The following is a 12,737-nucleotide window of genomic DNA, read 5'->3' on the forward strand; positions in this document are numbered from 1 at the left end:
GAAAGCTCAATGCTGGAAGTACTGGATTAGGGAAGGTTATGGCAGATTTTGCAGCAATAATGCAGGCTTCAGGGGAGAAAGACCTGCTAAGAAGTTTTGTGTGACAGAAGGGCAGGCCATGTTAGAGAGAAATGTTGGAAACGTCTCCACAGATAAGCTTTGGCAACTGGCTGGATGGAGGAGGAATGATGGACTGAGCCTGTGAAGAAGACAATATTTGGTGAGGCAGGGTGATGAAATAGTGAGAGAGAGAAGAGGAAGAGGGGAGATTTTCTGATTAGAAAATAAGAATTTCAGCTTTGGAAATACTGAATATCAGATGTTTATAGGACAATGGTATAATTTAGAGAGGCATTACCTACCAAAAATTCCAGACTGGGATCTGGAAAGCTTACCACAATCTCAACACCCAAAGATTAAAGTCCAAATATTTGGAGAACCAAAAAAAAAAAAAAACAACCCACCCCAATATACTTCTTTTTCACTGTCCTCTGATCAGGACTGATCTTCCTTCACCACTCTGCCTACTGCTGCTGTCATAGAGCTAGAGAAAACATGCTTTTTGATGTCAGCAATAATTCACATTAGCTGTTGGGAGTGGAGCTATGTGGAAACGTGAGAGTGGTTTGGGTTCCTGAGTTGATTACATTAAAAAATTCCTTTAAAAAATCTTTTTCTCAACACTTTTCACATATACATAAAAGGTTTTTATTCTTTTTAATTTTACATAGTTACAAGAGCCTTAGTTTAAAAGCCCTGGTTCACTTAAAAAATAAAACAAACAAAAAACCCTTACCTTCTCATTTAGAATCAATGCTGTGTATAGTTTCCACAGCAGAAGAGTGGTAAGGGCTAGTCAATGGGGTTTAAGCTTCTTGCCCAGGGTGACCAAGCTAGGAAGTGTCTGCGGCCACATTTGAACCCAGGACTTGGCTCTCAATTCACCGAGTCACCCAACTGCCTCCAAACTGGTTCATTCTTGAAAGAAAATTGAAAAAAGTTACTTTTCTTTTGATGAGTTACATGAATGATTCCAGTCATCCAAGTATCCCTGAAACTCATAAATTCTTTTAGATGGTTTCTGAGGAACTGAAGCTAACATGAGAAAAATGTTCCCTAGAAACTTACCCAGTCACCTGTGGGGAAACAATAACAGCAGATTCTAAAGAATGCCAGAAAAAGGAGTCCATGAATTTGTAAGAACACATATTTCTATATATATGATATGTCTGAGGAAGCAGAGACAGTTCTGTTCTTGCTACCTCTGGACTAAGCCATATTATCCTCCTTGAGGGCTGGTTGTTTCTCTCAAGCTCAGTGCCCACCATAAATACTTGTTGGCTAACTGGATTGATAAATGGAATTGTTTACACACTCGTTGCTAGGGGAGCTTGTTTTGAAACTTAGGAAGTAAAATTATGTAAGTCTCAAGAAAGAAAAAGAAGTCTAAATATTAAATGTATAAAGGTGGTAAAATGGAAAGATTGGTAGGCCTAAGCTGAGGTATCTGTTAACTTTTACTGCTGCTTTTTGACTGCTGGCTGACCATTCTGAGTTTCAAGGCAACTGAAGAGTTGATTCAAAAGAAATGACTGGTGGTTCCCTTAAGAGGGCCAAACACTCAACAGCCAATAAGAGATCATAGAACATAGAACAACTGTCAGGTTACCAAGGAATCAGGAGGATTATAAATAAAGGGAGGAGACTGGGGAGGTCATTCCTGCAAAGGAAACCAAGGAGGTAGGATGTGTTAAGGGTTGGAAGGGTGGCAGTTTGATAAATTGTGGAATTATTTGTTTTAGAGTAGTTGCTGGGGATTTCTTTTTGTTGTGGAATGGTTTGATATGGAATTGGTGATTTTTGATTTATAAATTTTTAAAAAATATTGATAAACAGAATTCTAAAGGGGATCTCAGAGATTTTGTCCATTTTCAAAGGAATTGAAGATTATTGAGGAATCTATAAATATTATAATATACTATGGCAGGTTCCAGGGGGAAAATATATCCTAACCAATATCTTCTAAAGTGTTTTCTTTTTTATTTTAATTCTTTTTCTTTTTAACTTTTAAACATTATTTCATGTTTTCTGTTTCATATGATTTTCACAATTTTGGTCAGTCCTCTAGTGAAAAAATATAAGAATATTGGGGAAAGAAGGAGTGGGATAAATCGTGGAAATTCATCTTTATATAAATATTTAGAAACAGAAACCAATCTATATGTATGTATTACATTTAAATAAATATATATAAGTCTGAATATAAAGATTATATCCAATTAATATCAATTATTAATTAATGATCATCAATTAGTAATTGTCACTAATTAATAATTGATTAATTAATGATCATCAATGTTTAATAATAAAAATTTAATAATTGGTTAATATAAATTATTTATTATAAATCACTAAATTATTGAATTATTTTATTTTTATTTATATACATTTAATTAATTTATTTATTTTTAATAAATTTTATTTTTATATTTTTATATATTATTTATTAAATTGTTAATTTTAATATAACTTATAAATTCATTAATTTAATTTTTAAAGTTAATTTAATTTAATTATTTATTAAAATAATAAATACAATATAATATTATTTATTAATTAGTGACAATAATTAATTGATGATAATTAATTAATAACTGGCAATGATTATTATTTTAACAATCATTAATATTAAACAATTATTTATTAATCAACATTGATTAATAATTAAACTTAATCAATTAATATTTAATGATCATTAATGAATCTATTCATGATCATTGATTACTAATTATATTAAGTGAATTTAATGGATGGTCATTAATTAATAATTGATCATGATTATTATTCATAGTATTTATTAAGTGATTTTAAGTAATTATTGATTAATGATGATTGATATTAATTATTTTATAGTCATTATTATTAATTACATCAAACAAATATTGATTTATTTCATGAATTAATGTTAACCAATTATTATTTGATAATTTTTAATAATTAATATTATCAGATTATTGATGATCATCAATTTATCCTTAATAAATAATTGTTTAATATTAAATAATAATGATTGTGGAAAATAATAATTAATAATGATCATCAATTAGTATATGTCCCTAATTAATAATTGATTAATATTAATTATTGATTATTAAATTATTGTATTTTAGAGTATATCTAATTAATTTATTAATTTTTAAATACATTTTCTTTTTATATATGTATATATAAATATATTTTATTCATTTTTAAATTTAATTTTATTTATTTATTAATTTATTTAATTTAACTTTTAAATCAATTTAAATAAAGTATTTATTAACTTATTAAAATAGTAAAGTATTAATCATTAAATATTGATTGATATTATTACTAATTAATGACCATTGCTAATTTATTATTATTAATTAATAATCCTTTAGTATTTATTATTAATTAATTAACAATAATTAATAATTGATTCTTAATAATTAATTATTTTAAGTAATCCACATCAATTATTAATTAATGGTTGAGAATTAATAGTCAATTAATAACAATTATTAATTAATAACAATTAGTAATGATAATCAATCAATAATTGATTATGTAATTATTAAATTAATATAATATAATGTGTTATGTTGTATAAATATAATAATATGATAGGATAGGATAGGATATAACCATTACATTATAAATTCTGATTAATTGAAGATAATAATTTATTAATGATCATTAATTATTAGAATCCATTAATTAATATTAATATTTAATTAACATTAAAGGATGGTTTTAGAATATAAAGAAAAGAATGTTAGTCAATGTGCCTTGTACCACTTACCATAAACATTAATTAGGCTATAGCAAAATTGTATATAACTTTAGAATTCCTCCCCTTCCATTAGGTATAATGCTGATTTTTCCCCCTCAAATTTAATCAACATACAGGAGTAAATTTGAACATATGAGATACATTGTGAAAGGAAATATTATTCTTGTGTATCTTGGGGTCGAACACTAAGATAAAAAGAATTTTTAAGGGGCTTATCAATTAATGTCAAAAGACTGATCAAGAAAACTAATTTTTCTAAATAAAATTAATACACCACTGTACTTTGAAATTATTTATATTTTGTTGCCCATGCACTTAAAATTTTTTTAATTTTTTTCAAGTAAAGATCGAATATTTTCTTGTTCAAGAAGCTTGTTGATAGCTTTTAATCTTCTCTGTGAAAAAATGATGCAAAGAAGAGTCCAGAACCTCGATTTATTTTCTTGTCAAATAGACAAAGGTAAGCTTTAACTATAAAACTGCTTATTTCATACATGTATGCCATTTTTCATCAATTTTATTTTTATTAATTTGTTTTTCACATCAATAAACATCAAATCTAGAAAATATTAAAAATATTAGGAATAATTCCCAAATGAAGATTAAGAAGTGTAAGTTTAACTGATAAATATTTTTGATATCATAACTTTTAAAATAATTTCAGAAAGGTGAGTTATAGCAATAAGGCACTATTTCCATTGATATTCTTGTCCTTGTTTAGTGAAAAATAATATGATAGAAGATGATCTAACCATACCAAATATCAAAGTGTATTATTATAAAGTACTTATCTTCAAACTAATCTATTATTGATGAAGAAAGAGTAGTGGATCCATGGAATAGAGTAGGTACACACAATATGCACAGTAGAAATGACTTTAGTAATGTGTTTCTTACATGCAAAAATCCATATTTTAGGGTCAAGAACTCACTGGGTCAAAAACTGCTGAGAAAACCAGAAAGCATTTTGGCAGAAACTAGATGTAGACCAATGCCGCACATCATGTGTCAAGATAAGGTCAAAGTGGCATTTGATTTATGCATTCAGGGTAATGCCAGATTTAAATTAGGGGGAAAAGAATTATCAAATAAAGGACAGAGAACATTATAGGAGGTGCAATGGATCATTTTCATTACCTTTAAAAGTTTTCCACACAAAACCAATATAGCTAAGACTAGAGGGAAAGAAGAAAAATGGGGAAAAATTTAAAGATCTGAATAAGGCCTCATTTCTCAAAGATATAGAGCACTGGATCAACTTTATAAAGAATACAGGTTGTTCCCCAATTCATAGATGCTAAAATTATATGAATAATCAGTTTTCAGATGAAGAAATAATAACTGTCTCTAGCCACATAAAAAAGCACTAAATCACTATGAAGAATACAAATTTAAACAACTCTTACTTTTCATGCCTATCAAATTTTCTTAACGAGACAGGAAAGGAAAATGAAAAATGTTGGAGGTGATGGGGGAATATTTGAGACACTAAGGTACAGATGGTGGAATTGTGAACTGATTCATCTATTCTAGAGAACAATGTGGACATATGCTCAAGGAGCTATACAATTGTGCATATTCTTTGACTTGGAAATATCATGACTAAGACAGTATCCCAAAGAGATTAGAAATTTTTAAAAGATGAAAAAAAATGTCCCTAATATGTACAAAATAATTTATGGCAGTTCTTTTTTGTGTTGAAGAACTTAAAATTTCAGGGATAACATTCAATTGTGAAATGGCTGAAAAATTTGTGGTATGTGATTGCAACAATATTATTGTGCTACATGAAATGATGATTAAGATGATTTCAAAAAACCTGGAACACTTATATGAACTGATGCAAAATGAAGGGAGCAGAAGCAGAACACTGGGTGCATGAACAGCAATACTATGCAATGATCAACTGTAAATGACTTTGCTATGCCCAGAAATACAAAGATTGAAAGACAGTTCTGAAGAACTGAAAAATGTTATCCACTTACAGTGGAAAAGGTGATGGAATCTAAATGCAGAGCAAAACATATTTTTTTTTACTTTATTTTCCTTTTTTCCTGGTATGTTTTATTTCTCAACATGATGAATAAGGAAGGAAATATTTTTTACATGACTGCATATGTATAATCTTTATCAAATTGCTTACCTTTTTAATGAGGTTGGAGACCAGGGTGAGTAGGAAAGAATTTGGAACTTAAAATAGATTTCATATGTCCTTAGAAAAAATTTTAATCATTAAAAATGTTTTAATGTGCTTATATGCTGAAAGGTAGAAAGTTCAGCAAAATCATTGGTCTAGGGGAGACTGTAAACAGAGTCAGATATATATAGCTAATTATTAAGGAAAAGATACCGGTAAAGTATAAGTGGATGGCTTATAATTCCAGTGCAAAGCTAGAGTGACCAGGCCAACTGTACTGGGAGGAAATTTTATTCTTACTGTTGCTTCAGATGTTTTAGGCTTTCATTATTATTACTATTATTATTTTTGCATTTATAGGTGACAACGAACTGGGGCTTTGTACTTGTATCTTCTTTGATCCAGCAGATGAGGATGGAAAGGAACCAGGGGTTTTTATAACTGAAATTATTGAAGGAGGTGCAGTTCACAAACTTGGATGGTGAGTTTGGTTTTGTAATTTTATAAGAATTGACTTTGTAGGGAGGATTTAACATCATTCTAAAAAGGGTTAATATTGTAAACATGGAAAGTGACTACACAAATAAAATCTCTGAAAAATACAGAAATATCAACTTTAAAAATATTGTCATGACCAAGCTAGTAAGGAAATGGAATTGGCTTGGAAACAAAGATTCTATAATTCCACTCCAACTTGGTCTGTAAACTGTGACTTTATTCTTGATCATTGAGAAGGTCTTTAATAATTGCCATAATGAGCCCATTGTAAACATGTGCCCAGCTATTTCCAAATCAGGTCAAATTAACAAGTATTTATAAATCTATACCATTCCAGAACCTGTGCTCTCCATGAAGGGATATAAAGAAAGTGGGAAAATAGTTCTTGATTTGGAGAAATGAAAAATTGAATTGACTAGGCAACAAACAAATTACTATTGTGTGCAGAAAAGATCTATACTAAATAAATGTGAGAAAATCTGGGTGTGGGGGATACTTTGGTTGTATTAGAAAAAATGGTATCTATGAGACACTGGCAACTATCTTCAGAGATTATTGAAATTTGACTATACAATAAAATAATTCCTGAATTGAGAGAGGGCCTCCGAGATATAGGAATGTAGGAATATACATTTAAAATATTACTATAAACTGCCCAAAGTGAATCCTTGAGAAAGGAAAAAAATAAGAAATGCAAAAAGGTTGCCAAATCATAAGTTTAACCTTGTAAGAATTTACTATGCAACTGAGGTCAAATGGTACCCTCTATGTCCTTGCTCATGATGTAATTTTGGACTTTAAAATAGAATTCTTCCTGAGATGACACTCTGTTACATAGAACTGAAAGCAAAAAAACGCCATCAGGCTTTCTGTTTCAAAGCCTGAGGCTCATTACTTCTTCATCCCCAACTCACTTAGCCCAGATGGTTTTAGAATTTGTTCCTGCTTCCAAGATTGTAACAGAATTGATTTCTTTAGATGCCTATCCTGAATATCCCAGATAAATGGTGAAAATTTTCTCCTCTTAACCTCCCAAAGTTGTTTTCTTTTCCTCAGTTTCTATGATGACATTTATCTGTTTATTATCACCCAAGGTCTCTACAATAAAAATATCAACTAGAAGTTTCCTTCTGAATTATCGTCTCCTTACTCAGTCTTCAGTCAGTGGGTGCATTGTCTGATACCTCAGAAGAATCATTTGTTTTAGTTTCTGCAGATCCTATTGACTTTCTGAAGAATATTAAAATTGAAACAATACTCTGATAATTGTTTGTAGGAGGGCATCTGTGTTTGTGGATGATTTCTCTTGGATCCTTCTCACTGTGTTTTCCAAGATCTGCCAAAGTCCCTTCCTTTTTCAATCTCATTTCATTATTGAGACTTAGCCAGCTGGAAAGGCTTGGAGTACAGACTCAGTTATGAACACTAATCATCCTTGAAGCCCACTTAAAAAAAATCCAGGGAAGAATCCCCAGACAGGCTGCAGGGTAATGAAATTATTGAGACACACCAGCCCTCTAAGTCCTCTGATTAATTTGTAGAAAAGTGGTGACTGAAAAATTTGTAAGTGGCAACCATTATAGTAATGGTATGATGAGTCATTGAAGTCTATCTCTTAAATTAGTACCATATCTTCTAATCATACACATGCATTGGACTTTTAGGTCATAAAATCTTCAATGTAATTTTAATTACTATGCAATTCTATTTTTCAGTATCCGTGTATATGACCAGATTATTAAAATAGGTGACATCAATCTAATTGGATTGGATGAAGCAGAAATCGTCTCTACTTTTAAAAAAATGAACAATTCTCCTTTCAAGTAAGTAAATTTTCCCACATTTCTTTAAGATGCATAGATTGCTAGATCATTGTTTTTGATTTGGAAATTTCTTTAGCAATGTGTTCAAACAGAAAAATTGGGGAGAAAGAAAGCCTAATTAACATGTTTAAATAATTTCTCTTTTTGTCTTCTTTTGCTAGGAAATGACCCTCTTTTTTTCTGTTCAGCAGTTCACAAGACATTTTAGGACCCATTTGCACCTTTCTTTCTGAATACTCTATCACATCTCAAGCAAATCCTTGATTTTCATTTGCATTTATTTTTAGTTAATGAATTTTTATTTTCTTGGCAAATAATGCTCCTTGAACCTGAAGAGGTTTTTTTGTTTTGTTTTGTTTTGTTTTGTTTTGTTTTGTTTTGTTTTTGTAAGAATGAAAGCTTAGCTGAATTTCCCCATTCCACTTTTTGCATGGCTATGTCTTAATCCAAAGTACATAAATTAAATGTGGATATTTTGTACCTAGGATTGAAATTGGCCGCGAACCACCTGAAGTGAAGTCAGAACTTATCGAACTCCTTGAGTTGTCAGAGGAAAGGAAGAAATATTTTATGGATTCGCTCATAGTACAGGTATTATGTGAACCAAATAAAAAAATGCAGAAACGCAAAATTCTTTCTTTTTTTATCATAATATTAAAATAAAATATTTGTTCTTTAAAACGTTTCCTTTCCTACTCTTCAGTAACTTCATCTTAATTTATTACATACTTTTTTATTGTTGCTCTTTTATGAAATTTTATCAATGTCTCTGAGATTTACATTCTAATCTTCTCTGATGCACTTCAACCTTCACCACTGAATTATCATTTGTAGTATAGAGAATGAATTAAGCAAAACTGAGCAATAAATACAGCAACTGAATCTGATAGTTTTTGCTCCTTTCTGAACAACGGAGATATATACATGTGTGTATGTATATGTATATTTTTATATCTCTAGCTTTTGTCCCAGTCTAAGATTTTCCATTACAATTAGTCAGAGGATGGCAATCTTTTAATGCTGCTTTAATTTACCTTAGTTTTAAAGAGCCTTCTGTTTCTGCTTACTTTACATTATTTAATATGGGTTTTTTTAATGTCTTGTAGAATTCTTATTGTTAATTTCAAAAACTTAATAATATCTCATTACATAATATATCACAGCATTTGTTCAGGTTTTCCCAAATTAACGGACACTTTGTATTCAGACAAAGAATGTGTAAGTGTACACATATTCCCTTGATTTCCTGCCTTTGATGACTTTGGGGTTTCACTTCTATTCTAGTTGCATTGATTTTGTTCATGTTAAATCTTTCTCAGTAGTGCAAAATTTCTATTTTTTCTTTTATTATGATCACAAACCCCCTAGTTTTTTACCATCAATATGCCTCACAAATATTGGTGTAAGAGGTCTTATTCCTGTTGTTTTTCTAATTTTGAATGCTGTATGGATATTGGTTGATATTAAGGTTGTATATGCAACTTGAATTCATTATGGTAAATTATATAGCCCTTTCCTATTCAAACCTTCATTTGTATCACATGATTTCCAGTTTTTCTCAGGCCTTCCAGAATACAGAATCCTTCCTCTCTCATTTTTGTTTTTGGGTTTTTGAACCCCTGGATTGCTGATTTAATTATCTTCTGGGACTTCCTCATGGTAGAATATTTTATGAACTCTCAATTATTGTCAAGTAATCCTGAATAATTTTATTAATTTTGAAGGTTCAGTCTGAGGACCTGTTAATTTTAGACCTCTTTTATTATTCTTGTTTTTAACATTTCCATTAAGATTCCTTTTCACAACAATCTCTGACTAACAATCTTTTTTTTATGTCTTTCTGTATCCTATCTCTAAGGCTTTCCCCAAAATGCTGGTCTACCAATCTGTAAGCCCCTGGAGGTGAAGGAATGTTTTATCTTTATATCCCTAGGACAACACACGGGCTTGCACTTTTTAGATGCTTAAGAAATTATGATTGAATTAGTTGCTCATGTTGTTATGCTGATGCATAAGCAGGCTCTTGCTTTTTATTCTGTGCTATTTAGCTAGATGTTTTGGCAAACTGTTTAAAATGTTTTACTATAATTTTGAAATGACCATCTGTCCTCTAATAATGATAATGTCTTTGGAAGAAAGATCAAAGTATATATTTAATCTTTAAAAGTGTGTATATGGGTATATTGGTATATATTTCATTTTGCAAAAAGTATAAAAGTATTTACTACTGCCTCCTTAAAACCTCTTTCCTATCCAATTATGAAATCTTTAAACATTAGCACATTAGGAGAGTGGATTTTGTTTGTTTATTTTAAGCATATTCTTGAGATTTCTTAGCTTTAGGCCTATATTGTAATTACACTTTCTAAACATTTTCTCCATTTAAAGGAAAAAATTGGAGATATCACTATTGTGAGAGGACAAGCAAGTATTTGTAGAAGTCCAAGAGTACCATGGTACTGGATGGCCAGGTATATATATACATATATATAGATATATAGATATATAGATATATAAGCTTTTATTGAGTATGTAAACTAGTGGTTTTTTTAGACAAAACTTAGTGAAAGGTTAATAATAAAATAAGAATATGCTTTTGCCTCTAAATTCCATTTACTGGGAAGATTTCCAAATTGGAGACTCAATTTAAAAAATGTATATATTCAGTGGGTTTTTTGGATAATATTTTCCTGATGAGGAATGGCCTCATCATTTCTGGCTTATAAATATATAGAATGAAATAATATAGTGCATTAAAATAAGTAAATATCAGGAATAGAAGAAATCTGGAAACATCTTGATAAACTTTGATGTAAAGCAAATAGAACAGATAAAAACAAAAACAAAAAGAATGTTTTTTTAAACTTTACCTTCTGTCCTATAATTGAAGCTAAGTGTCAGTTCCAAAGCATAAGAGCAGTAAGAGCTAGGCATTGGGGTCAAAAGACCAGCCCAGGGTCACATAGCAAAGAAGAACCTGAGGCCAGATTTGAATGCAGGACCTCCCATCTCCAGAATCTCTCTATCCACTCAGCCAATTAGCTGTTCATGAGAATATATTTTTTGTGAATCAAGACAAAAAAAGGTCTAGAGAGAGCAATGGATAAGCAAAAACTGTTAGGCAGAAGAATAGATTTAAAAATGTTATTTTAGAGTGTTTCACTGACTCCCTATTATGTAAATTCATGTTCAACATAAATAGCACAAAAAGGCTAGAGTCTCCTCAGCATGATGATTGTTCCTTAGGTTACTAAAAGTGTTGAATCAAGCATGAAACTCCCTAGGTTTCTTCAAATGCACAATATATTTTAGACTCTTCATACATCTAGTGATAATGTCCAGTTCTGATTGTATCTCTCCAGGACTTCTTAAATATTGACACTGTTTTAGTGAAAAATTCAGAGCTTTTTGCACTCATTGCTTTCTAGAATTATTGAACATAGAGAAGGATGAATTTTTTCAAATATCAATGGTCACTCCAAGATAGATGCAAAGTCAAGACAGTGTAGTTTCCTAGAGTCACAACTTATTGTCATATTGTTGTTCAGTTGTATAATTCTTCCTAGGACACTCTTCTGAGTTTTCTTGGCAAAAATACTAGAGTGGTTTGCTATTTCCTCCTCTAGCTCATTTAACAGGTGAGGAAACTGAGGCAAACATGATTAAGTGACTTGCCTAGTGTTACACAGTTAATAAGTGTTTGATTTGATGACTGAATTTTAACTTAAAAGATGAGACTTTCCTTACTCTAGGCTTGACACATCCAGTGTGCCAACCTACCTATCCTTGCTGCCATTAATATTCACATTTTGAGTTGGATTACCTAGAGAAAAGAGTAAAATATAACTCAGCTGTGTGCCTGTGATATCAAATAGGAATAGGAATTTCCCAAAGAAGTATAACAGTGACAAAGGGTTGTAAAGTTTAAAATTAGTGGTTGGATGATGATTATATGAAATTATGTGATTGCCAGTACTTATTACAACTTGAGTCAGAATTTATTTACAAATAGAGAGGAAACAATAAAGAAGAGAAATGTAAGGGGGATGGAGAAGTTATCTATCCTATCAATCTAAATGCTTTTCTCTGGGTCTGCTTAATCCAGGAAGAGATTAATTAGCTCTAACCAGGAACCTTGCAGCCTCCTCCAAGATGGAAGTTAGTCTCTCTAAAATCTAGGAGAGGGATCAGCCTTTTACTCACCCAAGGGAATAATCCTAGAGTCAGAGTCCAATTAGAAGCGTAGTTCCAAACCCATGATCCAAGCAAGTCTCCAGCAAAGCTCCCTTGAAGACTATCTAAGACTATCTCCAGAAGACAATCTCTTCAGACTATCTTCTCAAAGACAATCACTCTGCCCTAAAGAAGTTCGGGGTTTGCTTTTTATGGTGACTTCTTGTCCCCTCCCCTCTTCTCAGGGGTCAGTCACAGTTTCCAAATTGTCTAGCACTGCCCATGGGGGCAG

The 12,737-nt window shown here is 30.8% G+C and overlaps 2 protein-coding genes across 4 annotated transcripts in view; both read left to right on the forward strand.

The window, feature by feature from the left end:
* Nucleotides 1–12,737, forward strand: part of LOC103098389 (uncharacterized) — a 166,181-nt gene that overhangs the window by 53,472 nt on the left and 99,972 nt on the right. The gene's annotated exons all lie outside the window — the stretch shown is intronic.
* The window catches only part of LOC103102669 (uncharacterized), a 30,135-nt gene continuing 21,544 nt past the window's right edge, over nucleotides 4,147–12,737 (forward strand). For both annotated transcript variants that reach the window (XM_056793297.1, XM_056793298.1), the window contains exons 1-5: nucleotides 4,147–4,274; nucleotides 6,312–6,432; nucleotides 8,165–8,272; nucleotides 8,758–8,863; nucleotides 10,661–10,743. In XM_056793297.1, coding sequence (XP_056649275.1) covers nucleotides 4,220–4,274; nucleotides 6,312–6,432; nucleotides 8,165–8,272; nucleotides 8,758–8,863; nucleotides 10,661–10,743 — 473 coding nt within the window. In that variant the 5' untranslated portion in view covers nucleotides 4,147–4,219. The remainder of the gene's footprint in view (nucleotides 4,275–6,311; nucleotides 6,433–8,164; nucleotides 8,273–8,757; nucleotides 8,864–10,660; nucleotides 10,744–12,737) is intronic.

Source organism: Monodelphis domestica, chromosome 4 (genome assembly GCF_027887165.1).
Source record: "Monodelphis domestica isolate mMonDom1 chromosome 4, mMonDom1.pri, whole genome shotgun sequence".
NCBI lineage: Eukaryota > Metazoa > Chordata > Mammalia > Didelphimorphia > Didelphidae > Monodelphis > Monodelphis domestica.